The following is a 27,821-nucleotide window of genomic DNA, read 5'->3' on the forward strand; positions in this document are numbered from 1 at the left end:
TTCGACAGAAAACACATCCCCTCCTAGCACGTCTCTTGTGGCAAGTGCCACATACACCATCATAACAGAGACCAAGAAAAAAAACCCAGTTCAAAATCACAAAAGTATTTTTTTTTAAATATATTTAAGGCAATAAGGAAAGGTCTTAAATCCACTGATTTCCCAGCGAGGGTGAAAACAGGGTTGTAACAGGGCCCCTGAGGTCAAGGTACAACAGAGGCTGCCCATTAACAGGAAACAAAAGATGCCAAAGGCTGCAAGAGTAAAATAAAAGACAAAAAACCTCCGTGGGGCTCCGCAGTTTTACACCTGATCTTGAATGTGTTTATCTTGACAATCACTCTTCTGGTTTGCCAGGCAGATTCCGTGATTTAGGAGCCCAGGGAAAAAGCTTCTAAAGACAATTCTGCAGATAGCAAGTCTCTGAATCTCATTTTTACCCAACTCCTCTATTTTTTAAAAAAAAAAACGGTCTGCCTTCAGAGTTAATTGTCTTTCAAATTTTTGCTCCTGAACACTTGAATTGCTTTCACAATGAGATGATCCACAGTCACAGGGTTCCAAGGCTCTCCCCTCCATGGTTCTATAATTGCACACAGGGATAAGCCCCAAACACGTTCCCTCCTCCTCCCACCCTCTCCCACAGCTTCTGCCGATGCAGCAAAGCCGTGAAGGAGTTAGAGGGAAGCAACGCTCCAAGTTGTTCATCACCTCACTAAATTGCCTCACTAACATGCAGCCCACAGCCCTCCACAGACGGGCAGACCAGCAATCTGCACTGCCACGGATGATGAGGATGAGATGTGGGAGACTGAGGGGTTTTTTTCCTCCAGCTGAGATTCTCTGCTGCAAACCAAGAACAGAACAAAAATCCCCACACCAGACTGGTACAAAGGAGTGAAACAAGCAGGACGGGGCTTGTAGCAACCTGGTCCAGTGGAAGGTGTCCCTGCCCATGGCAGGGAGTTGGGAGTAAATGATCTTTATGGTTCCTTTCAACCCAAACCATTCCACGACTCTGTGACCTGCCAGTGCAGGGGGACAGGACATTCATCCTCATCCCCATCCCTGTGTCTCAACCTCCCTCTCTCCACTTGCTTTCCTACGTGCAGAACAGCTCAGCTTGCACGTGAGCGGCTCAGAGAGGAATTAGAACAGCTCAATATCACTGTTTTAATTTAATTAATTGGCCTTTCATTCTCTGGGAAGCTGAAAAGCAGCATTAGATGGGCCCCTCTGATCTTCTCTGCAGTCTTGCACTGGTCCTTGTTTAATTGTTTCTGTTAATTACAGCTTTTGTGCCCATGCTTTTTGTGATCTGGATGATTTACAGTCATGCTAAACTTAAATCTGGAAAATACAAGCGGGTGAAAAACTGAAATCTCTGTTGTGTTCTGGCCTTGATAAGGAGAGCAGACAGGCTATGGGGCTACTTGAAAGGCTCTCTACCAACAGAAATAAAAATTCTCCACATTAAGATTAAAAAAAGATAGGGAAATGGTTCACAGTCTGCTCACCATTTGGTCCGACAGATAAAATAGAACAAGAAATCCAAGGAGCTGAGGAGATTTCACATGTTGCAGACCAAAGTGATACATAATTACGTGCATGCAAAAACTCACGTGTGCCCCCCTCCACCACCCTGTTGCAGCCCTACGGGCTTTAATTACTTTTTATTTAATTGAGCAAGTCTGAAACACAACGAAACGTTGTCAAAGCGAGAGGGAATGACCCTCAGCTATGAGTCACAAGCCACCAAGGACAGAATCACACCACAAATTTGCAGTTTCACTTTTGCATGTGAGTCGCTTCCCTCTGTTCCTCCAGTGTAACACAAGGCTCTGCTCAGCCCCAGGGCCATGAGGAGCAGGATCTTGTTACAGTAGCTTCTATCAGGAATATAAAGTTCTTCTGCCTGCAGCTCACAAAGCTCCCAAACAGAGAAACCAGTTGGTATGAGCCCGGGTTAGAAAATATTCAACATGTGCTTAGTATTTTTCTATTTATATTTATATTTAAATTTCATATTAGTATTTATATTTTGCAGTTTATATTAAAATTATATTTAAATACTTCTATATTTAGCTTTAAATCTTTGCTTCATATTTATATTTAATTATATATTTAATACTTGCTTAATACTCTTCTACTTAGATTTTAATTTTAGATTCGTGTTTATATTTCATATTTTACTTACATTAAAATTCATATTTAAATGTTTTATACATTTATATTTAAACCTTTGCTTAGCATTTTTGATGTGATGCACAGGGGTGAACCCCATTCCCAGGCACTGGCCCTGCTGTTATCTCGAGGTGCAGAATTCCAATCCCAGCCTCCTTGCTGCTGGCACTTCTGGTCCAGCTCTGTCACTATCACAACATGATAAATGGATGAAAGATTTCTATTTTCTCTTGATCTTTTCTGAAGAAAGCTCCCCCACCTCTGCCAGTCTGCAGCACCTTCCCTGGAGCAGCTCCATCAGTACCTGGTTGTGTCATGGTCTGATGATGGGAAACATTATTAATAACAAGTAAAAAACCCAACAAAACAGACCCAAAGAAGAACCTCCAAACCAAAAAAAAAAAAAAAAAAAAGAACGACATGACAGCACAATAACTTGGAAACTTTTATTAGTGTTGTTAAACCAAATTAACAAACAGTTACAGATGGGGAGCATTTCTTTACAAAAACAGGAGTGAAGAGGCAAACGTGGCACACCCAGATGTACAAAACCAGCTAAAATCCCTGTGTGTGTTAGACAGGGAACAGGACAATCCTCCCTCCTGCAGGTGAACAGAATTTATCATATATGAAGTCATATTTATCAAATATGAAGTTGCTGTGCCCATCAATATCTTAATCCAAAGCTCAATTATGTTCATTTTTTTTAATCCATCCTACCAAAAACGTGGTTGAATTAAACAACAGGTATCTTTTCCACATTTTCTCATATTCTTGTCTAATGCTGGCAGGGAACATATTGCTGCACTTGCAATCTCTGGAGAACACTGCTTTTTTCCTCATTAGCTTTTTGCACAGCAATTAATCCCCTTAATCAGTCAAATCAGTTCAACACTAGATCACAAAAGCACTAAGTAAAGAGAAAACAAGAAATTACCTTGTTAAATTTAATGAGCAAGGAAAAACACACACTACATGGGCTGTAAAAGTGCTCCACACTCCAGTATGGAAAAATTCCAGTGCCTGAGCAGCACCAGCAGCCCACAGAATTCCAATCATTCTGTTTGCAACACCAAAAACTGCATAATGCAACAAAATTATTGTGCTTATGAAAATGGGCACGTGCAGGAGAAAAACCACCACGTAGCAGGTTCACAAGGATGTGATATTGGGAAAACACTTCAGTTCTGCAATATTGGTACTGCTTGTGATATTGATACTGCAGTGATGGCATAAAACCAGTACAAACAGTATTATAACATAGAACATCAGATTTTCTTCTGTACTTGCTGCTGCAGTTAAAAGAAGTCTGGGCTTTACAATTGTTTATGTGGCAAAAAAACCCCTGCAATTCAGAGGCTGAACAAACAGCAGTAAGCATATGATGGGTTAGAACTTATTCATTATCCATTTTAATCACAGAGAGAGTTCTCATCCAAAACAATTATCCTGTATGGGGGAAAAACAAGAAGAAAAAAAAAAGGTTACACAGTTGTTTTTTTTCTTATATTGAACTACAGGTTGAAGGGAATGGTGCCTCTCTCACCTGGAAAACAGGAATGTATCTCATGCAGCCAGAGAACAGACAAACTACTACCAAAAACCCAGTTTAACTCACAGAGAGTCTCACCTGAAGGCCGAAGCTGAAGACAGCTGCTGCTGCTGCAAGTGGGATGTCTGATCTTTGGGATGTTTGTCTAAAAAAAAAACATGTAAATTGAGCTCAGAACCAAGAGGAACATGCACAACAACAACACTTCAGAGAGAAGTCAGCACACAGCAGCACACGAATTAGGTGCTACAGATCTCTCTGCTTTGTCCATGAAGTCACATTTAGTAACCAGAGCCCAACCCCAGCTCTGCTGCTCCTGGGGCATCACACAGGGCCCTCACCGGGATCAGAAATCAATCCTGTTTCCCAAACCTGAAGCCCAATCCCTGCCAGCCCAGGTCTAGGGGCCTGACAGAAAACAGGGGTGTATCTGCTAATGCTGTGCAAACAATGAGCACAATGATGTTACCCTTGGATGTTACTTCTACATTTAAAAAAACTACCATCAACATTTCCAAATGTAACCAGTGATTTGGGACAAACTCTGGGTGCATCCAGCAGCTTTACAGACAAAGAGCACCTGCTGAAGTCCCTGCACAGCTTTCTGGCGCTCTGCTTCCAGCCCCAGCTCCTCTTTCCTCTACTCCATTCTTCCTTCCAGTATCTTCTGGATCCTGCAGGCTTGCAGCCCTTGAATGACAGAGTTTTGTGTATGATCCTAATTTTTCCTCACTTTTTTTTTTTTTTTGTTTCAGACAGGATGAAACAGAGCACTAAACCAGAAGCCTCTGGATACACCACATGCCTTTTTGTTTTTATCCTGATCTATAATGTGCATTTGCCTTCCCCAACCCCCAAACAAATTGGTTTTCCCATCCAAAACTGATGTGCTTTAGCTTTACATCCACACACAGACTCCAATGATTCTTTATACAACAGCATGAAGTAAATGTACTCTGACTACAGAGCACAGGGCTTTGGATCAACAGGGAAGTACAGGAATTGCTCTGCTCTGTTGGCAGGATCCTCCTGGTTATTGTGACATTTGCCTTCTGTGTGCAATTAAAAATAAAAAATTCCTGATGCCAAACACAAGAATGTCTCATGTTCCTCAGTGAGACAGATGTGAGGAATGACTTCTGACCACTCACTCACTGGCATTTACTGTGGAGTTGTTCAGAGTTACTGGGCTCTGATCTTTAGTTATAACAGGACAAAAGTTATTTTTGGGCTATGAATCTTTTCTTTAAAATCCTGTATATATAACTTCTGCCACTTTCTTCATTTCCTAATATGCTGACATGAAAACATAACCATTTTCCCAAACTCTTCTTTGCAAAGAGTTTTCCTGATGCTGTTCTCTTAATGTACATTTTCTCCATCTCAAAAAAAAAATCCCCCATTCTGTCAAATTATCTCTGATTTCTGTGAACACTAAGCACTGCCTTCCAAACCAACTGAAGTATTTGCTTTCCACCTACGGGAAATTATATTAACAAAACATTCTTTTCCCTCTCAGTTTAGCACAAAGAGTTCACATTGATGTCTCCAGGGAAGTTCCCTGACACGTTTCTGTCTAAGGACTGACAACCCATCTTCTGAGAAGTCCTGCATAGGTCCATACCCACAACACAAAATAAACTTGTGAACACAATACAAATTATCTGCTAACCCAAGAGTGTGTCCCCGAGGTTGTTCTTGTATCTCCTCGTCTCCAGGAACTGCATGGAGCATTCTTTCTAAAATATCATCAAGAGTAGAGTGAGCCCTGTTAAATAAAAGATTAAAAAAATTATGGTGATAAGTAAAATACTACAAATTTCAAAACAAACCAGTCATAATTACCAGGGTATTTAAAGCTCGCTTCTGTAAGCATTGAGTCTTGTTAAAATATGCTGAAACCATAATTCTAAACATTTGTAACTCAAATACAAACATGTTTTATCATCCTTTTTTCATACCTTTCTGTGTCCTCTGCTAGAGTGAATGACTCCTTAGTCCATGAACTCTGATTTTGCTTCTCATTTCTCTCAGATTCTTCTTCTGACTCTCTGTTTTCCATTCTAATTTGATTGGGAACTACTCACATAAACAGAAAGATTTTAATATCAAAGGCATGTAGGGAGATAACAAAGGAATTAAAATGTGGGTTTATTTACTGCACTTGGGTAAGCTTCCAGTTGTCCACTTCTCAATTACTCTTCCCTCAGTCTCCTGATTTTCCACCAGTTAAGCAAATTCACATTATCCACAGCCAAAGGTGGCCAGCAGCAAGGCCTAGATAAATATTTCACTCTAACACGTTTTCAGATTCACAGGACTGAACATTTCCCTTCGTACTAAAATGAAAAATGCATGGGGAAAATCAATCTTTAATCTCTCCCCCTTACAATCCCAGATATGGGAGAGAAATCAAAGGAAAACCTGTGGCTGTTTGCTTTGTTACCCTACTTAGCAAAACCCAGCGATATCCCCCCCCGGACTTATCGGCAAGTTCTGTTCCCTACAGCCTGGGAATAAATTCAGCACCTTCTGCTGCGCTATGATAAGCAGGAAGCAGGAGGCTGTCACAAAAAATGGAGTCTGAAATAGCTGTGCTTTATGCAAATACAACAAAACCCACAGTGAGTGAACAACTGCTGCAGTCCTCACCACCTAAAAACAAGATACTCCCCTGAATAAAGCCAAGGGAGCTTCTGTCCTTCAGGAAAAGATCTAACAGAGTTGGAGGATAACACAAACAAGTGCCAGCATCATTCTCAAGTGACTCTGCTATTTAGCTTTTTACAGACTTAACTCATGTTCTGCCTTTTTTTTTTTTCCCTTTTTGTCTTTTTTTTTTTTTTTCTTTTTCACTGCTGTTCACTTTGTGACTCACTGGGGAAGAAAAGGCACAGCCTATAAACATTTTGGTTTCCTGCTCCTCTGACAGGACGTGTAAAAATGATTCCCACTTAGTGTACCATTTGCAGTTGCAGAAGCACAAAGATTCACCACTTCAGTGTCTTTGTAACAGAACAGGAAACACAATATTCATGGGGAAGCTATTTTCTTACACTGTGAGATCAGAGGAATTATTTCATGATGGAGGATTAGGAACATTAGCAGCTAGTGCTGTGCACTGGCCACTTTTTTAACTGAATCACCCTCCCAGAATGGAAACTACAGCTCTGTTTGACATCACCTGCCCACCACCTTCACTTTTTGTGGGTTTTGGCACCTGTGTTTGAACTACAGTGGCATAATAAAAGTAGGAAATTAATTCCCACAGTTAGACCTGCAAACCTCCCACACCAGATCCCCGTGGACTTCAGAGGGAACACACCAGGAAAGGCAGCAAACACTGGTGGAGGGGGTACTAAGCTAAAAATTGCACTGCATTGTACAGCTGAACATAGAGTGACAAGTATTCAGAGTCATTTTACAGCAATGCAAAGGGAAAATTCTATTTTTAATCCCTACATTAGGACTATTATCAACTAACCATTCATTTGCACTCCACAGTCCTGCAGTCCCACCTCTTTCAGGTCTGGAGTGATGGAATCTTGCTGCTTTAAGAGTTCTGTTAAAAACAGCACATTCCTTATTGATCTGGGTGCTCTAACTTGGTTCTATCCACTCCAAAGTACCATATGATTTATCCATCCAGCCCCACACGAAAACCCTTACAGGATCTACAATTAGTTCACACTTTAATCCTAAAAATTTCCCCTGACCATCATTTATTCACTTGATGCCAATTTCCACGTTGTTTTGGTGAACAGGGAAATAAGATCAGGATGTGCCTGGGTGTCTCATTCCTAAAGCACCTATGGATATTTAATTATGCCAGTGTCTGGTGTTAATTTAGGCAGAGTTTATCACTGAACAAGCAAAGCAAACTCCTCTGTAACACCCTCCCAGCGAAAACAATGCAGAGTTTTCACACCTTCTGTCTGAAGATGCATGTGAATACAAAAAGAAATGTAAATCACAGAGATTAAGCTCTGCACAAGGACCTGAGGGGTGCAGCTGCCTCCTAATGGAGAACACACATTGCTCCAGGACAACTTTGAAAAATTCAGTGTACACAAAATTATCTCCACGTTAAACTACATCTGCACTGGCTGTGCTGGCTGTGCTGGCTGTGCTGGCTGCTGTCAGCAGCAACCAACCCACGAAGTGAAAAGCAGAAGCTTCAAGGACTGCCAGTTGTTTAAGCTGTTGATGCCCAACTTCCTAATCATTGACTGCAACTCATCTGGAAGCTCTCATGTATTTTGGGCAGTGAATGGTTTGGGAGGAATCCTGATTGAACACAGCTGGGAAGCCTCACACCGTTCTGGGTGAAGTGCCTCTTACCAATCTCATCCAGCAGCTCTTGGACTGGTGGAGGCAGCTCATCAATGGAGGGTTGAGATGCCTCAGAGAGTGCTGAGACAGAGGGGAAAAAAAAATCCAGTTAATTAGCAGTGATTAATCCTTAATAACTGTGACATGGGCTTACATTTTGATAGCATCTTGCTTACAGACTTCATTTAACGCCCTGCACGAGCCTGGCTCATTCACATTTTATCAAATATCCTGAAATAATTTCATAATGGAAAAACCATTGAGAGCCAGACTTGCACGTTCAGTTCTCAATCCTGTGTCAGAAATCTGAGGCCAGTAATATTTACACTTCAAACACAGGTTGATTAGAGGTCAGAGTTCTTAGTCTGCAGGTGCAAACACAAAATCCATAACCTAATTAGCACTAGCAGTACCCAGTTATTTATCTGTGTACAAAAGCTATTTATCCCTATAAAACAAGATGGCCAGGAGGAAAAAGGGGGAAAAAAAGAAATAAACTGCAAAATTTCCTTTCCAGTGTGTTTCTTTGTTTATTGATCCATTTATTTGGGTTGGGATAAAAGACTTACCAGGTGCCTGCCTGGTGTTCCTCAAGGATGGAACAACTGGTGGCAACCCAGCCTGCGTAAGACCAAACAGAATGAAACACAGGAAGGTAAAATTGGTAAACTGCTGATCTTCAATCCTCCCCTTCAACATATTAAACCCAAAATAAGGTAGAGCCTTCAGTTAAAGCCTTGGCTGAACATTAAATTTTAAAATAAGGTTTTCAATCAGTTCAGAATATGGAAACAGAGTAAGGTAAGCCACCCAGGGTAGCCAGATGTGCCAAAAATTTTGGCTAGGCTGCTGTGCACTCATCTTTTAGCTGGTCATACATGATCTTTATCCATTTGAACACTTTGAATGGACAACTGGATGGGAATTCTCTGAAAGGACCGTTCCAGTACCTCTTCATTCTCTGCTTGGAATCTTTAATTATTAAAGCCAGACACACCTATTTACCAGAGAGCCCCCCCAAAAAATCAAGGATTTGTAACCATAGGCAAGCTCTCAAAATGGAAACAGGGGCTTCATGCTCTTAATTCTAGAATAAGATTTTAGGCAAGGAAGTGACACAATCAGGGAGGGATCTCTGCAGAGCCAGGCAGGGCAGCTCTGCACTGGGAATGGGTTTAATGAATTCCCACCCTGCCACAGGAGCAGAACACCCAGACCCAACCTGTGTCAGGTCAGTCAGGCAATGAACAGACACTGCTGCTCTGGCAGAACAAACTCCAATTTAATCTCTAAATGACAAACCCCATCAGTGAATAATAATAAGAAAGGTGTAAAGGCAAGTATTTTATATCAAACTGTCAGGGAAGGCAGTTAAGATAATGCTGTGGCTCAAGAACACCTTCAGTTCCAAACAGATTACTGGAAATTACTCCAGTGACCTTGGAAACTGTCAGCTCCAAACTGATTTTCTGACACAACAAAGCTGATGACATTATGCCAAAAAGGACATTATGTCCAAAAAGGACAAACTTAACCCCCTCAGACAAGGGCTAATTTACTTTCTCCCACCAAGTTCTGAGGGCTCTTCACTTCCACATGAAGACTTTCATGCTCATGTGTTTATTTTCATTTGAGTTTATTCCCAACTTCCACGTCAAAGGCCTGTGGTTCCCAAATCCCTTGTGAACGCAGGGGGGTTCAGGTTGTTGCCCCATCCAGAAGAACAACTGATGAACTCCCTCCCTGCCCAACCAAAACTCACCTTTTCAACCCAACCACTCTGCAGGTATTTACCACCCTGGTGTTCCAAGATCACCAGATCCAAAAAGACTGGGAAATGGCAATTCCTTACAGCCAGGGAAAGGCCACTCTGACAGTGGTCAACATTTACATCCAATTAGGTGCAAGAGGAAGCCAACTCTTTGTACCATCAGTGGCAACACTGCTTTGAATTCAATCAGCCCTTCTGCCATTGTATCAACAGATCCAGGATTCCAAAATCCTCACAAAGACCTACAAGTATTTCTGCACTTCTCTTGTTGCATTTATTTTTAGGAAAAGTATTTAAAAAAATATTTTAAAGGATGGCTGGCATAAACTAGAATTTCTGACTTACAGGCTCTTTCAGTTCAAACTGGCAAACTCTTGAAGCAGCCCCTGGAATTTCCATGCTCCTTTCCCCTTCATAGGCTGTAGTGAATGTCTTGAACATTGTGGAGGAGGCCTCTTGAGAACCACACAGGGAAAAATCTGAAGCTAATTCATGGTAGTGTTTGTATTTCTCAAAGGCTAATGGAACTTTTTCTTCTAGAATTTAAAAAAAAAAAAAAAGCAAAGCTGGAAAATTATTTTTGGAATTTTTTTCATCTTTATTAATTTCAAGAGAAGCAGAAAAAAAGTCAAAAGAGAACAGGCACCTGCACAAGAAACCCTAAAAAACCAGTATCCATAAGTGACCTCTAAATAGAAGACCAACTGAAGTTCCACCTCAGACCTTATTTATGCACAACTGCCAACTGAGGAATTCCAACTCCTGTGTTACACCAAATTAATGAAGTGGAAAGCAAATGATAAATCACTTGAACACCTGAATTCAACAAACATTGAGATCACTTTATCAACACTCTAAACACCCTGAGTGCTTATTTACATTGTCTTTAAAACGCTAAAATCCACTTCAATTTTAAATATCTAAAACAACATCTGATTTATGAAGGCTGCCATTAACTACTAAGCAATCATCTTTCAGAGACCTTTCATACAGTGCTTTTTTCAGCTGCAAATTCTCCTTTAGTTCCGTGTCAGAGATGCCCTTTGTCAGTGAGATTTCAAACATTTCTTGTGGTTACTCATTCCCAGCCTGACATTCCTGCACTGGCACCGTGTGAATGGAGCCTCCAGGACTCACCCCGATGGAAAGGTGAAGTAATTCCCTGTGAATCCTCCCCTCCCTGCATTACCTGAGCCAAGGGGAGTGCTGACACTGGTCGGTGCATGGCTCAGCCTGGGTGTTTTACACTCCACATCCCTCTGGAAGTTCTCCTGCTCACAGGGGATACTGGACAAATCCTGAATATCTGCCACTGATCTGAATTATTGAAAGATGTTCTGACAGTTAGAATAGCCGCTTCCTGCATCTGTGAATCACCAGCTTCTGCTATTTTCAGGCTCTTTAAATTTTAATTTCGGTCGGTCTTATCTAGTTCACCAGAGGGAAGAGAGATATTCCCTTCGAAAACTTCCCAGAGAATTCTTGGAAGGTTCAAGATCACCATCTCCAATAATGTTGCAGAGACAGAAAAGGTTAATTATTTGCTTTCCCTTCCTTTACAGGATTTCTTAAATAACCCTCCTATAAAAGCAAGCTCAGGAAACAGCCTCCAGAAAGGGCAAGAACTTCAAAAGGGAACCACAAAGTAAAAAACTCTCCAAAGCCCAGGGAAAACCTCAAGGGTTAACAAAAATTAACAGCCCATTAAATAAGACTAATTGTAGGTTTAAGGAGCCTTTAAAAGAATTACTCAGATAAACTGAAACTGCTGAAGATGCACAAGGCAGTGACACACACCCAGGTTACAAAAAAAATGTAATCCCAGGACTGGGAATTATATTAAGCAAACCAACATTTTGTGCAGAAACACCCTGGATTACATCGTCCTCAGAAGGCCATGAAAGGACAGATCTACTGGTACCAAATCAGGAATTTCATGCAAATCTCCATTATCTGTAAAAATAAACTCACTTTATTAGTCGAGTCACAAACACATCCTGCAAAATTTTGTTCCTGAAAATCGCGGGACTATTTTTGTGATGAAATTTTATTTGGCTCCACGGTAACGATTTGCTCTTTAAAGTGATTTTATTTCCTCTGTGCCATATGGAGAGAAGAAACGAGGAATCCTAACACTTGAATGCGAAGATTAACACCCAGTTAATTACTTATGAATATGAAAATATTTCAAACTAAGGACAACTGTCTGTGATAGCTCTTTTATACCAATCTCACAACTTATGACGAGAAAATACTCTTTCAGTACTCTGGAGAGTTTTCTTTCTCTCAGCTTTGGTTTGTCTCATCTCCCTGTTTTGCACCAACACAGAACTTTCACAGTGATAATGATCAGCTTGCTGAAATTTTGGTATAATATGGTCTTACACATCTTTTTCTTGGCATCCTTCCTGTGGCTCCCACAGCATCGCTTCTCGTGCTGCATCAACACTGAAATGAGGGAAGAAAGGTCTTATTCACTCTCTGAAAGTTATGAAAATGGAAGCATTTAGTCTCTTCTCTCAAAAAAAATTTAAAGAACTGCCTTCTCTCTGAGGCAGACCGAGGCTCACAGAAACTTTTTGCTTAAAACGTTAGAAATATGGAGAATGGTAGGAGACAAATGTCATTTTAAACAGATGATGGATTTGTATTCAGTAAGGAGGAAATTTCTAATTGACATACAGGGCTTCAAAGCAAAACTGAAAGTTAAATAAAAATCCACGAATACAAATCATCAGGTTGTTTTATCATCCTCTGATCTGTTTTGTAAGGTATTCTCTCCAACTGTGACAAGGCCATTCAAGGTCAGAGGGGATTAGTCAGATCAGGGGAGGAACAGCCCTCTCTGCCCTGCTGGCAAAAGCTCAGTTCCAAAGTGAACGGAGCAACCAAAACTTTTACCTTGAAGCCAAGTCATTCCCACACTTTCTGCCTACCTTTGAGACAGGTATCTCAGTTTTTCAGGTGGAGAGGAGGGAGGACAACACTGACAGAGAGAAGAGCTCTCACTCCCACACTGAGAGTGTGAGCAGCTCCAGCTCTCCAGTAACACAAGGAAAGCTGAGCTACAGGGAGCACTGGAGCTTTTAAAAAGCCTCAAAGCCACTGCTCAAAGACTTTCACTTAAAAAATCCTTGCCCTGAACATCCCCCCTTGCAGCACGAGGTCACTCTGGCCAACTTCTCTACGTGACAGTAAAACATAAAATTTACAAAACGCTGGACATAAAAACCTCCTGTTTGACAGATGAGCCTGCAAGTCTCCAGGCACGGGCTGATGTTACCTGCAGGCAAGATCCAGCGAGCAAACTTCCATCAGACTGCTCCCACAGGAGCAGGGAGGGGAAAAGGCACGATCTTCATGCCACTTGAGCTCCGAAACCAAAGCACAACAAAATTAAAACAGATGACTGAAGCCTTAATTTGAATTAGCTTTGCTCTGTTAAAAGGAATTGTGATGTGAACGTGACTTTATTTTTCCTATTTTAGCTCCCTCATTAAGCAGAAAAACCCACCGAACACTGTAAAAGACAAAACCCCTCGAGACTTGTGAAGTCCTTTTCTTGGCAAGGAGCTGAGATATGTAGATAATCATTAAAAACCACCACTGGCATCTTATTTGAATATTAGATATATAAGCAGAATTAATGAAGAGAGCACACTTTATCATCCAATTTATGCTTGAAGGAACAATGAAAATGAGTCTCTCTACCTGACTACAGGCATTTGGCTCAGTCGATTCACTCCCAGCTTGTTACTGCCACACTTCTGTGTTCCTGTGCTGCAGAACAGCCTTTTTCCTCCTGAATACAAATAACAAATGTTCCCCGTTATTGGGTTTTGCAAGTACAAAAGAAAACAACAAAACTCATTGAACAGGAAATTGCAACTTTATTAAATTTTTTTCGGTTCTTGTGACCTTTGTTGTTATCAAGAGACAAATGTGTTTTAAAGATGCATTTTCATAAACATATCCCAGCTGCCAGACAGTCACTGAAGCACTGGGGAATATCACAACATTTACAAGTTTGAGCTAAAGGAGACAACAGACCAGAGAAACAATGATGATTCTTCCATTATTCTGCACACGCACTATCAGCTCTTACAGTCTTTAAGCCCAAGATCCTCCTGGCAATAAGAATATTAATGTGTAAATACAACTTCAATTCAGTTTCCAGCGCCACAGCAAGTTGCATAAAAAGATTAAATGTAGCCTCGGGGTAAAAAACAAAAAAAAAAGGTTCTAAACAACTTTTGGTTTGGCTTTTTAACTGAAGCACAGCAAGTACAAAACCATGGCATTCAAAAACATTCCAGGCACTGCAATGCCCAAACCTCACCTTCCAAAATTCTCAATGTCCTGAACACTCACTAAAATAACGAGGAATAAGAGACCAAGTGACCCTAAAGGATTAAACTCCAGCCTTTTGACAGGAGTGCTGCTGGCAAAAGTGTAAGTGCAACAAGACTCAGTGCCCTGAGTCAGAAATGCTTCAAAACAAAGAGCACATTTACCTGAAGTCTGAACACTTGATTTTGCATCTTTAGGCAGTTTCTGTAAAAGTCCTTCACAAGCATCTTCTGATTTGCCCTCAGTATCTGAAGTCTGAAAGAGGGAAAAAAAGGAAATTAATTCAATTTCTGACAGGAAGCTGCAAAGGGCAGGAGAACCCTCATGGGATGATGTTCCCAAGAATCAGAATGGAGAGACAAACAAGAGCTCATCAAAAAACAGCCAAGATTGGATTTAATAGTCTCTACAAAATTTAGAATCTTCAAGAAATTAAGGAAGACTGTTTTAAGACTATTGAACACCATCATTGATAGAGCTGTGAAGGAAAGGCTGAGATTATCAACTACCAAAAATTTTTCTCAATTACATAGTAAATAAATTAATAAAACATACCCCTGCTGTTTTGGGAGTCTGGGTGTTTGTGGGGTTTTAATTGTTTGGGGGTTTAGAGCTTTTAGGGGGCGTAGGGTATGTGTTTTAAAGAAACAGTTAGAATTTTCTTAGTTTTATCTATAGCTTTACTTGGAGATATTATTTCAAATGAAAAGAATAAAAACTAAAAATCATTCTCCTACTTTCCACAGCTCTCTCCAAACCAAATGGGAGCACAATTACACATGTTGAGTAACTTAGGTCCAAAGTCTTTTCTGTTATTTTTACCTCTAGTTCTGAACTTCCCTCAGGAGGAAGGAAATAATCAGGAGTGAAGAATTCTTCAGACACATCAGGAGGTGAACTAAGGGAACAATGCAATTCCCTCGAATGTCCCTGTGAAAGACATCATCACCTGAGATGCTTTCCCCACTCTATTAATAAAGAAATCACATTTCACTCAATAAACAACAGAGCAAACTGAAATTCCACAGACTTTGCTCACTCCGAGTTTCATCCTGCATTACATTATCTGTTCCTTACATTACCTTGATGGTTTGTAGAACCAAACAACAACAAAAAAAAGGGGGACTGTTACTCAGATCAGCAGCCAGGCTGAACTGTTCCACAGACAACTAACTGCACCTGGATTCCTTGGATTTCTGTATGTACCCTAGAGAGATTCTCAACTTGTTGAGGAAGGACTGAGTTCTTATGAATGGCTATTCCAGACTCTGCTTGTTCATCCTGTGATGGCAACTGGCACCTCCTCCCTAGGATGTCAGAATGGAAAGAAATTATTAGGCAAAAAATAACATGGGGTGATCTGAGCCACTGATGGAATATCAATGAGAGCAGACAGTAACACTAATTGTCTGTCAGGAACATGGAGAAACGATGACATTTAAATGCTCCCCTCGTTAATCCAGGCAGGGGAACCTTTCCTTGTTCTTCTATCCATGAGTATTACAAAAGCACTACCCACTAAGCTGCTACAGAAAAAGCATCTCTGTGCTCAGACTGAAAGAAATAAAGTGTGAAAACACTGGTGGAACTGTAAACTTTGGGTCTCCCATGCTGGTACATGACAGTAATCAATGGTGATGAAGGGTCTCCAAGCTCACTGGGAGTTACCTCCCCCTATTAACACCTAATACTCATCTTACTCTGTTCTTTATGTTCATCAAAGACTGAGTGATTGACCAGCTTAGGGGGCAAGATCTGCAAGATAACACTGACAATTCTTGTCACAAAATCACAGCAGCTGAGAACTGACTGGAGATGGGAGACAAAAAAAGAAGAAAGGTTTTCTTTGCTCCTCAACCTCACCTGCAGAACTTCTGAGTGCAGATTCCAGATCACTCTCCTCGGATTCAGTTCTCTCCTCCCTGCCAGGATTCCAGGGCACAACATCATCCCCTGGCTGCCACATACATCTTTGTTGGGCTTGTCTTTTTTGGGCTCTAGCAGTGACGTGTTGGAAGGGTTCCTTTGCACTCTCTGCTTCACTCTCAGATGTCCCTTCACTGGCTGGACAGGGACAGCTGAGCTCCAGCTCTCCTGAGGCCACTCTTCTGGCCATTCGCTTCACTTCAGCTACAACACAAAATGAACAAAGCTGTCAGTTCATACAACAGAACCTGGACCTTTCAAAGCATTCCCCGTGTTTCACTGTGCCTGCAGACTTGGAAATGCTCAAGTTATACCTTGTAAACACCTTTGTCATGAAAAGAGCTAAACATTCCCTTCCATTTTAAGGGAAGCTTTAAAACCTGCAGGAATTTGATATGGACAAGTCTTTACGTGAACAGTTTTGGTTGGTTTGATCCTCTATTATCCATGCCCGTGCTGCCATCCACTGGTCACTGCCATCCTGCCCTTCCTAAATCCACACACTGTCCAAAACAAGGCTAGAAATTCCTTCAGCTACAGAAATCAAACCATCTTAATGTGGTTGTGATTATTTTATGCTCCGAATGTGCAAGACACAGGATCCCACTCACTTGGTTTTCATCCAAGAACAATCCAAGAGATCTTCAGCAATTAAGACAAACAGAGCTTTCTTCATTAAGAAACAAAGTGTTAAGTTTTAATGCACTGCAGTAAGACTTGATATTAATGCTGATTTAACGGTGATTTACTTACTCCTCCAGTCTGGTTGCATCATCCTCCTCTCCTCAGTTATTTTTTTGCTGTAAAATTCAGATCTTGGCTTTGAATAGCTCCTGCAATAAATGGTTATGAAATGCACAACCTCTGTTAATGCACAAGTGTATTGTGTTAAGTATTCCCCAGCCAGTAAAAGACTAGAAGTTGTTTTAACATTAATTAGAACACGTGTGCTCTCAGCCTTTTAACAACCCAGCAGATCCAGCAGATTGAGCTGTCAGAAGCTTAGAAAGCACAGACAGTTATTTAGGTCTATTACAGATTAACCAGACAAGCTGTACATTAAACTCTAGATCTCAAAAGCTGTCACTGCCTTCAGATGATGCAGTTCTATAAACACCCAGACAATGAATCATGTGGAGATGTGTTTTATTCTGGTGATCAGTGGACAACTTCAGCCTTGAGTAACAACCACCCTGCCACCAACCTAATCCTAACCCTAACCTGACCCTCTGACCACAGGAATATTTCTATTCTAACCAACTGTATCCTTTACCAACAGGTCTTACTGATCCAAATGGGTCATGAATTGATTTTAAAACTGCAAGTTTTCCTGACTGATTTAACCCAAAGACTGAAGGAGGTATCTATCCCCATCTCTCCAACCTTCCAGGTAAGATACCTTAACTTGCACAAGTTTTGCCAGGTGCTTTTAACATGTGATTTCCACTGAAACTCAGAAATACAAAGAGATGACATTAAAAGTATTTCTACTGGGAACTGAATAAGGCTGTGCCCAGAAAGGAGAACCAGCCTTCCCAGTAACTCACCAGATTGCTCTCCTCAGGCACTGGTAGTTTTGGGCCACTGACCTCCCTCACAGAGGCATCTGAAATCTTTTCACCAGCCCTCTTAAACTGCCCTGTCACAGCAGCTCCCCCTCAGCTCTGCAGCTGCCAGTGACTCACAGCAGGGTCCTCACTGTGCTTCTGGCTTATTGAAGAACATTTAATGCCAGCCTTGATCCTCGTGTGTCTCCCTCTGACAGGGGCTCTCTCAAGAGGAATCTGTCAGAATTAAATCTACGAACACCATCAAAACTCACCATCTCCATTCTTCACTTCTTGCTGCAGGATGTGAATCAGCTCCTCTCTGACACTGCAAGTTCAACTTTTTTTGGCATCTTGCAGATCCACGTGGGAGTAAATGCTGAAATGAGTCCAACAAGCCATGATTCAGCACACATTGGGCATTCTGGCAATTACTAGTTGAGCTGTCTGTGAGATACACTAAGAAGCAGACCGTGCAAACTTGATTTCCTGGGTTATATTTTAGCTGCACTGCTCAGGAGAGAGGATGACAAGCCCAGGCCTCAGCCTAGCAAATACCCTGCCCAGGATTTACAGCAGGGTTCATATGTAGGCAGGCAGACTATCAAAACATGTGGCTTCCAGGGGGATGAGGGGACCTAAATGACTCAAGATTATTCCCACAGCAGATCTGTACATGAATTTCTCTCTTTCTCTTTGGGCTACTTGTATTTAATACTGAAAATGATCCAGAAGCCCTTACTAATGACAGCTCAGACCTCAATGCAAACAAAAGTCTTTCTCCACTTGGCCTTTTCCCTGGCCAACTCCATTTTACTACAGGATTTTATAGTGGGCTAGTATTGTGCTGGGAGGAGTGGGGAGAAAGAGGAAACAATACTGTTGCACTGCTGAGCTGACTATTTTCATTCCTATATATAACGCACATGGTATGTGCATATATTTTAAAAGACAGTTCATCCCTCCCCTTGGACACCACCCATCCCAACATCTCTTTACCTGCTAAGGAACACAGAAGCTATAAACACAGCCATGCTGCTCAATATTTTACATTTTACCTTGTGGTTTAGGTTCATTTGATCATCCAGGCTATTCCTCATGCTGCAGCCGAGATCACAATGGTTGTTTTCAATTTTACTCTTCCTCTTTTCATTTTGAACAGCCTGTGTTTCCCTGGCTGTCTTTGGAACAGCCTGGAAATTGTCTTCCCCCAACACTTCTTGTGCCTGACATGTCATGGGGGGTGGAATACAGTCACTGGATGGTGGACCCACAGCTTTGGGTAAAAATGTGTTCACTCCCCAAAAAGGGTGATTGGTGTTCTGGGAAGCATCATCAGACCTGTTACAGTGTCCTTCTTGAAAACTCTGCTTAGAAAGCTGACTCATTCTGATTTTTTGGAGCAGCTTCTTTTGCTTCCCAATGGCCTTTAATCTGTCCAGGTTCTCCTCTGTCCTGCACAGGGAATCTGCTGCCTGCTGCAACATGCTCTGAATAATCTTTATATTAAGGACACACTTGCTGATGTGCTGTTCATTTGGGGAAGGACTGTTCCCTCTTCTCCCAGCATCTCCTCTCCTCTGTGCCAGGTCAGAGGCCTCACTCACCTCCTCCTCTGCAGTGAACTCACTGCCCGACTCCGAGGAGTCACTGTCCTCCTCATCCTCACAGGATGCTCCAGAGGACACAGACAGGACTCCCAGGGGACTCTTATCTTCTTCCTTCTGCTGCTTTTCTGCATCCTTTAGAGTTTGATCTAACCCAGATCCCCCTTCCAGGAAGTCTTGGTGAATTTCTGGATAAGTGGCAAAGATTTCATTGATTTCAAAGCTACACAGACTTTCATCCACGTCGCTCTCACTGGGGGTTGTCTGGACTTCAGAAGCCACATCAGGACTTTTGTCCTGTGCAACTGGCTGCACACTGGTTGATGCCTCTTGGACCACCAAAGCCCTGTTCACCTCACGAAAAACAGGGTCTCTTGGGGCAGGAGAGCCATCTGAAAAATTTGATTTTAAGCATTAAGCCATTTCTCCAGAAGTCCATCAAACACGCTGCTTTTGCACATCTGGGAGTTAATTTTAGAGATTACATGAGCGGCATTTAACAGCTCTGCTGAAAACTGTGCCTGAACAACAAATATTAACCAGGCTCAGAGTCTTGAGTCTACATTAACAATTAGAGTGGTAGCTAAAATGCAAAGCCAACTTCTTTCTACTCTCAAACTATGTCACCAAATCTGTAAGTGCTCTCCCATTTTAATTACTTATGTTAGATTGTTATGGACTGAGGAACAACATTAAGTGAAGGACACATCACATCTTGCTACAAGGAACTCACCAGCCGTGGCTGTTTCTTTTTCCTGGAATTCCACTGTTCTCCTCTGGCAGCTAAAAGCTGATGCCCAACAGATGTTCACGTCTGCAAAAACAGCAGGTCTTCTTGCTTTTGATATGTCATCAGCATGACCACTCTGAGATTTAACCAAGTCCTGTAACACACAAAAAAAAAAGGAATAAAATACAGCTATATTTGACAGCTAAGTGTCTCTGCCTTCTCTTCTAAGGTGGTTTCCCTCCAAGATTAAATACTCAGTGCTGGATTGCCTCCCACCCAGACTGAAGCACATCAACTTGAATCTGAATGGACACAAAACCGAAAGATTACAATCCTGGAAGACACCTTTAAGTCATTTTTCAGTATATACTGAATATCCTGAAGCTTCATGGAGCGGTTCCTCTGTTTAGGTTCAAGCCCTGACTTCACAACATCATAATAGAGCATAGGCAGCCTGACATCTGCTTCCAACTGCTCCCCTGAAATCATGAGCTGCTTAATAACTGAGTCTTCAAAACCTTTCCAGGGGGGGCTCTCTGCAAGACACAAGTACAGACTTTATGTCACCAGCTGTAAATCAGTGTTAATTAAAAGAAAAACAGCAGCATTATTGCCTTCCCATCCCCTAATTTACAGCTGCTGTCATGAACCAAATGAGCATCTCCTCCCCATCTTATTCCAACACTGGAGGCTTTAAAGGGAGCTGACAGCAATCTCTAAAGGACAGTGACACTGCAAACAACTGCTCTGGATTCCTCATTACCAACCAGCTAATAGAGGAGTTTATTTTTAGGGTAATTGTTTATCCCATTTCACTGTCAAAGTAGTCACAGTGAATACAAAACATACATTACATTACTTGCAATAACAGTAACAATGCATTATCTGTGTTAACAGTAACTTATCTCTAAGTTATTGCAGTGATCAAAGACATGAAAGCTGCCCAAGCTCATTCTGGGCACTGCAAAGAGTTAACTGAATATTATGAAGAAGAAAAATAAACAGCAGGAAACCACACAAAATTGTGTTTCTCTAATGCCAACGTCAATCTCATCCTTAAGCTACACAATTCTAAGCTTTCTGATTACATTTTACAGAAGTTTCCAGTAATCTTTGTTATTGTCACTAACATTTGGGTTTGGGTTTTTTTTTTTGCCTGGTTTGTTTTTCAAGTTAACTCTGGATGAGCCCTCAGAGCCCAGAGCTGTGGATTTACCTGTCAAGGCCTCCTGCAGCACTGCACAGAAGCTGTAAACATCTGATTTGACTGTGACAGTCGTCTCAAGGACAACTTCAGGAGAGCACCACCTGTACAGCTGGACTGGGACAGGAATTCGGGTCAGATCACTGTGTTCTCCACTGTCTTTGCTGTATAAAGGGGAAAAAAAGTCATAAGTTGGGACACACAGCAGGCTCACACTCAACTACAAGGTGTATCTTCAGGAATTGAACACCTGAGTGTGTCACAGCTTTTAGCTTAAATACCCCCATATGCAAATGCAATATTTCCACTCCAGTGAATGTCTTTTGGCAAAGACTTTCTGGGGAAAGCAACAAATTTGCACTCAAAAGGAATGAAGGAAAAGCTGAGCATTTCCCAACAGGAGCTTTACAAACAACCCTTTAGCTCTGGCTATGGATAAAAATGCAAGAAGGTGCCACCTACCCTGCCAGCATTTATTTTTCAATGTATAGGTGTGCCTAGAAGAGAACTTCAGTAATAATTAACAGAGGAAAGGAACGATGTCCCTCACAAAAGAAACACTCTTTGTATGGCTGGTGGCACTTAATTACCACCAGTTCAACCAGGTGTTGAATCTTGCGTGGTTTCAGGTAAACTTCTGTTTGCCCATTTAACAGCAGCACTGAGGGAAGTTCTTTACCTCTGTATCATGTACTCCAAGTTGCACAGCTTTGCCTCCCCAGCAGAGACAATCTGGATGGCATAGGAGGAAAGGGAACGGTGGATGAAGCCCCGGGAGTGCAGGAAGCGCAGGGCGTCGCTGACCTGCAGCAGCACGTGCAGGATGGTCTCTGTCTGCAGCACTGGGAACTCTGTACGCTGGAAAAAACACCCCAGAGCCACCAAATTTACACTGCAGGGCTTTAAAGCTCGAGCCAGGGGTGATCATCACAGTGCAGAAGGCAGCAAACAAAGCCAACTGAAATACACTGTGCTGAAAATGAAAAGTCAGATGAATTGCACTCGTTTGTTCTCAATACCAACCAAACAGCAATACCTTAAATAATTAAGAACGAAAAATATATTGGCTGTGCCAAAATTCTGAAGCAGAATGAGCTTTTATAATCCCTCGCCTAGGACTGCAATATCTTCCAAGTAATTTAGATGTCTGCACTCAAACAGTTAAAGAAATAAAATAACTCAACTGAAAAAAGAAAAAGGAGAAAAACATCAAATGACAAAGATAAAACACAGATCAGTGATTACAAAAAAAAAAGAACCACAACAGAAACTCAGATACACGACTGAGGATTTTGTCTTCTTTTTCTTTGAGTGAAGATGTTGGATGTAGTTACTAAACTTAATTAATTACTGTTTAAAACCCAAGCATTCCAGTTACCCTTTCATGCAGGATGCTGTACAGGGAGCCAAAGTGAACCCTTTCATACACTAAACGGGTTTTCCCCAGGTCACTGGACAGACAAACAGACATGAGCTGGAGCAAGTGAGGATGGCGGAGTTTGCTGCAAAGGGAGAGGGAAAAAAAAATTTGTAAGGCAAATCTGAGACTGAAAGAAGAGAAAAAAAACACCCAGAAGGACGGGAGTTATCAACATAACACGAATGCTTTTCACTTTTCACTGAAATATATGATTTTAAAAGAACAGATTTTAAGAGTGGGAAGAGACAGAAAGAGAGAACTGTGGTTTTTTAACTGGAAAGGAAGTGCAAGCCCAGCCTGCCAGTCCTCCCGAGGTGAATCCCATCCCTCCTATCCCTGGGGACACCCAAACCCCAGGAGGAACATCCTTCCCCACCTGCTGTGCTCCTGCTCTGCCAGGAGGAGGTCGGCCAAGCGCAGCTTCCAGCTGTGCTGAGGGGGCTGGATGTCCAGTTCCTTCACTGTCACTCTGCTGCCTCCCCACACGAGGCTACAAGGAGGAGAGGAGGAATTTCCACCAGGTGCTCCCTGCAGTATTTTTTTACAGTCATGCAATTTTTTTACGAGGAATTTCGTAATTCTGAAATGCTCTGGTGCTGCCTCCTGCTGTTATTGAGTACCCTGGCTATTGCATCTTCTCTTTCAAACTGGCAATAAACACACCCTGCTAAGGCTGATTTTCACTGTCCAAAAACACCTTTCCATGACCCCAGGTAAAGAATAAGGGCACTCCAAAACTCCTTTCACTAAAGGCCATCAGCCCACTGCGACAGAAGTGAGAGTTTTGGGAAGATTAAATCACCAATTTATCAGCTCTCTGGGTGCCTCTGAGACACAACTATTTGGTTAATATACAACAATTAACACACAACACCAGAGACAGAACTACTTGCTCAACACACAGTAATTAACACACAATGCCAAAGATTTTTTTAAAAAGGCTCAGTCTGCCCTTGCAGCTTTCCTTTCACCACAGGTTTGAGCAACTGGGCTGCCAACATGCATATCAGGAGGCCTGGCCTAATATTTACAAGGGCTAAATGCTGAACAACACAATCTGTGCAACCCCAACCATATTTCCCACCACAAAGGAATCAACATTGAAACACTGCAATCAGTGATTAGCCATAATTGGGTTAAAATTGCCTGTAGGTTGCTCTTGTCCTTTCAGACACCAAGGGAGTCTGATGTTAATCAGTGAATGCAGAAAACAAGTTGCAAGCAAGGAAACAGTGAATAAATATAGAATGGATGTGGAAAACTATCCAAACAAAGCACTGGCACAACCACCTGCTGTGCAATAGTAAGAGAGGGGCTAAAATCCCTCTGATCCCACTTACTTGGTCATGATCATGAACGGCCCAACGTGGTAAGAAAATGCTGGTTCATCATCTGCCTGAACCACTTCTTTCTCCCCAATAATTGGGAGAGATGCCAAGTAGCCCAGGTGCCCATTGCCTGCAAGATAGAACTGGAACAGGGCATAACCAAAGGGATGTGCAAGAGTTCCCAAAACCCATCACGTCTGCCCTGAGCTCATTAATGACATCGGTGCAATCACTGCACCAGGAGCATCAGCCCAAGAACCAGCACGAAATGTTGAGGTTTCAGTGTCAAAAACTTAACTTTTCAATGAAGCTGAAACAGGGAAACCGGAACCAGTCACTGGGAACTCCCAGAGGTGACATTTAACAGGAGTCTCTACTGCCTGTTCCAAAACTGCCTCCTCCGACAGGGCCCATTAACCACTAAAGGCCTGAGTTTTCCTGCTTTTCACAGGGTTTTTTTCCACCATTTCAGTAGAAATAAGAATGCACTAAAAGTTAAAAATAGCAACAGGTGGGATAATTACTGTGAGTCTGAAAAGCTGTTCTAACATCTTTAGAAAACCATTACCCCCAGGATCTTACCTTCCCAAAACCGAAGCTGTAAATGTTCTTGGCTACATTGGCCTCTCCTTTCAGTAATCTACCCAAAGCACTGTCAATGTTTCTGAACAGCAAAAACACAAGCAAGAAGAGTAATTATTATGCCAAGGCTTGGAGCAAAACACAAATTTAGAGAGAGAAAAAAAAAAAGCAGAATTTCTGCAACTGCCACGTAATTCAAATGTTGCATTAGACTGGACCCACACGTGTAATGTGGATGTTAAAATTCCAAATTATTGTGCAACTCATTAAACTTTTTTAAATACACTTGTGTTATGATATGTATTTGTTTTTTAAGCAAGATGGTCAATAAATATATATATATACACCCACACACAGGCATCTTGCATTGCTTTTCATTCACAAGTATGTATTTTTCCCAACATGTAGCCAACACAAAAGCTCTTGAAACAGTTGGAAACACCCCAAAAAAGATCTGCAGTGACCTTAAAAAGCCAAGAAACAAACCACTTCATGTTATCACCACTTTAATGCTACTAAAATCCAGTGCTTTATATACTGATTTCAAGAGTTTCTCTTAATATACAGATATTTACAACCATCGAGTTGCCATTTGGAGCTGAGCCAACAGGAATAAAAAGTACCATCATTCCTGGCACACAGTGGATGTTGTCAAAAAGATACAATTGTTAATTTTAAGACAATAGAATGTGGAAGCAGAATATCTTCTTACCCCTGGACAAGGCCACCAAACCTCGAGGGGCTGGAGACCAGAGCCTTTGATGAGCCAACTTTCCTGAGCAGATCAGAGGGGAAATTCTGAATGGCAGCCTGCATGTGCAGTGTACACTGCTGGATAAATTCCAGCATCTGGAGAGGAAGGGGAGAGGAAAAAAAAACCAAAAGAAGTTACTTCAGAATGAGATAAACCACTTAAAATTAATAAGTCATGACTACTGAAAAAAATAACTGGTTACTCGCAATATTTAAGTGGTATTTTGAGAGATGCATACACGAAAAAATTGAAGAAAATCAATTACATGAAAATGGAAGAAGAGCTTACTTCAAATATTAGGTGACAAACTTGCAAGACTTCACCTGCAGAAAATTGTAATATCAGATTTCTTTTTAAGAGGAGCATTGTAATAACAGGAAAGAGGAGTATCATGAGCTTTAAATCAATACCGCAGTCATGAATAAGCCTTTCTGATGTCACATATCACTGCAAAAATGATCCACTTGCTGGCACTGTTCATGCACAGACTGGGATACACCTGAAAACTACTTCAGGGGCACTCCTGAGTGGCACATCCACACAAAAAAACTGCACATCAGGGGTGGAAAACAAGGAACACAAAGGCCTGTTGTTCTCTCCTTGCTCACTTCTGGTCCTAACAAGTTCCACAGACACATCCCCACAGCTGAGCAACACCTCAGTTAAACCACTCGAGTCATGAGGTCCTCAAAATACCATTTCTGACGTTGAAAAATAGGGCTGAGTAATTATCTAACATGTTGATAATTTTCTAACATGTAACTTTATTCAAGCCAAGGGTTTCTCCCTGGAATGTCGGAGTTTCTCCAGGTTGAGATGAGGATGTGAGCACGTATTCAGGTGTTCACACACATACCTGGGCACTGCATTCCTTCCCAGCTAACAAAGCCCAGTGCTGAGGAGTTCTCCCATATTTATCATGGGCTCTCAGGTCACCTCCTTCATCCAGTAGCTTGCTGAGGATCCACTGGTTTCCTGAGAAAGCAGCTGCATGGACTGGGGTGCTCCCGTCGAGACAGCGACTGAGGAACAGCAAAGCAGGAACGTTTCATGTTTGGGTCTATCCCTGCTCCACTCACCAGTGGAGGGGGAAAAAGCAGCACACCTGGAATGTTTATGTACCCCCAAGTAACAAAATTCCTCTTAAAATAAGGAAAATTACACACTCACCTCTGAGGAGCTTTGGCTAAAACAGCAATGTGCATCTTAATCCCTTTTTCATTTTATGTACAGTGAATATTGGGCAGCACGTTGACCAAACCCACTAAAAGGTTAAATATTCGCTTTGGTTTTAAAAAGAGAAGCATTTTATACTCAACTGATTGGCGTCCGAGCCGTAATCCAAGAGCACATCCACGATTTTACTGAGACCCAGCAAGGCAGCAGTGAAGAGACAAGTCTGGCCCATGGAATTCACGGCATCAACCAAAACACCTACGGAGGAAACAGAAGATTCTGAGGTGGTGCTCGTTCTCCCCTCACCCCAAACAAAACCCCACTGATCCTGATGATGATATTCCTCCCCCTGAGGCACCGCAGGTATGAAAATATAGTAACAGAAATTGAAAAGAAGAACAAATGAGTTTCCTTGCGACTTTCTATGTGTGTCAGGCACTGCTCGTGCACAACGATTTTAAATAAAAATAATAATAAAAGATGGTACTTACATGAACTTATATGTACTGTCTAAGTAAGGAGTAAGTGCTTATGTACTTACAAATATGTATTTATAAGTACATTATAAATACATTATATGTACATATATATACATTATATTTACATATAAGTACATCATACGTACATATATGTACATATAAGTACATTCATTATATTCCATTCTTTATATGTACATATATATAAATATGATAATATGATATATAAATATATATCATATTACACATATACTATATTTCATACATAATATATATTATATATATTGCATTCTTTACATGTACATTCTTTTTATGTACATATAAGTACATTGTTTATATATTACATTAAATATTATATGTAAGTACATTTTATGTACATATATGTACATATAAGTACATTATACATATATGTATATACTTGTATATATATACATATATATGTGTGTATATGTGTATATATATACATATATGTGTGTATATGTGTATATGTATATATATGTATATATACATATGTGTATATATATATATATATGCACTTTTGTGTACATATATGTATTTGTAAGTACATATAAGCCCTTACAAATGAGATGTATAACTTACATATCCATCTCTGTAAGCACAGGAGGATGAGCACAGATAACACCAGAGGAGGGCATTAATAAATACCTAAATTATTCTTAAGTAGCAAACAGGAATTAGGCAAGTGTTGCGTTATTTAAGTGACTTGGCTCAAAATAGTGAATTCCATTCATTAACGAGGAAAGGGTAAGGGAGGAACCCAGTGGAAGGTGATGAGTCTGACACAATAACAGCGTGGTGAAATCAGACGCTTACTTAAAGTCAAACTGTTTTTGAACCCCAATAAAAAAAGGCCCAGGCAGC

At 41.2% G+C, this 27,821-nt stretch overlaps 1 protein-coding gene across 3 annotated transcripts in view; it reads right to left on the reverse strand.

Annotated features, from left to right (window-relative positions):
- Window positions 1–2,610: 2,610 nt before the first annotated feature.
- TEX14 (testis expressed 14, intercellular bridge forming factor) overlaps window positions 2,611–27,821 on the reverse strand; it is a 26,461-nt gene continuing 1,250 nt past the window's right edge. Inside the window, exons 2-31 of one of the 3 annotated variants that reach the window (XM_027660370.1) lie at window positions 26,607–26,721; window positions 26,144–26,309; window positions 25,246–25,382; window positions 24,534–24,615; window positions 23,964–24,094; window positions 23,000–23,113; window positions 22,582–22,705; window positions 21,883–22,061; window positions 21,216–21,367; window positions 20,345–20,535; window positions 20,003–20,153; window positions 18,721–19,661; window positions 17,938–18,041; window positions 16,869–16,948; window positions 16,053–16,319; window positions 15,396–15,496; window positions 15,012–15,119; window positions 14,354–14,444; window positions 13,551–13,641; window positions 12,225–12,287; window positions 11,029–11,156; window positions 10,185–10,294; window positions 8,638–8,689; window positions 8,078–8,149; window positions 7,221–7,298; window positions 5,698–5,815; window positions 5,409–5,504; window positions 4,317–4,426; window positions 3,815–3,881; window positions 2,611–3,633 (exon numbers count right to left, since the gene is read on the reverse strand). In XM_027660370.1, coding sequence (XP_027516171.1) covers window positions 3,597–3,633; window positions 3,815–3,881; window positions 4,317–4,426; window positions 5,409–5,504; window positions 5,698–5,815; window positions 7,221–7,298; window positions 8,078–8,149; window positions 8,638–8,689; window positions 10,185–10,294; window positions 11,029–11,156; window positions 12,225–12,287; window positions 13,551–13,641; window positions 14,354–14,444; window positions 15,012–15,119; window positions 15,396–15,496; window positions 16,053–16,319; window positions 16,869–16,948; window positions 17,938–18,041; window positions 18,721–19,661; window positions 20,003–20,153; window positions 20,345–20,535; window positions 21,216–21,367; window positions 21,883–22,061; window positions 22,582–22,705; window positions 23,000–23,113; window positions 23,964–24,094; window positions 24,534–24,615; window positions 25,246–25,382; window positions 26,144–26,309; window positions 26,607–26,721 — 4,256 coding nt within the window. In that variant the 3' untranslated portion in view covers window positions 2,611–3,596. Of the gene's footprint in view, window positions 3,634–3,814; window positions 3,882–4,316; window positions 4,427–5,408; window positions 5,505–5,697; window positions 5,816–7,220; window positions 7,299–8,077; window positions 8,150–8,637; window positions 8,690–10,184; window positions 10,376–11,028; window positions 11,157–12,224; window positions 12,288–13,550; window positions 13,642–14,353; window positions 14,445–15,011; window positions 15,120–15,395; window positions 15,497–16,052; window positions 16,320–16,868; window positions 16,949–17,937; window positions 18,042–18,720; window positions 19,662–20,002; window positions 20,154–20,344; window positions 20,536–21,215; window positions 21,368–21,882; window positions 22,062–22,581; window positions 22,706–22,999; window positions 23,114–23,963; window positions 24,095–24,533; window positions 24,616–25,245; window positions 25,383–26,143; window positions 26,310–26,606; window positions 26,722–27,821 lie in introns of all 3 variants that reach the window. The other 2 variants (XM_027660369.1, XM_027660373.1) reach the window with 2 other exon arrangements.

This window comes from Corapipo altera, unplaced genomic scaffold (genome assembly GCF_003945725.1).
Source record: "Corapipo altera isolate COAL_440 unplaced genomic scaffold, ASM394572v1 271, whole genome shotgun sequence".
Taxonomy (NCBI): domain Eukaryota; kingdom Metazoa; phylum Chordata; class Aves; order Passeriformes; family Pipridae; genus Corapipo; species Corapipo altera.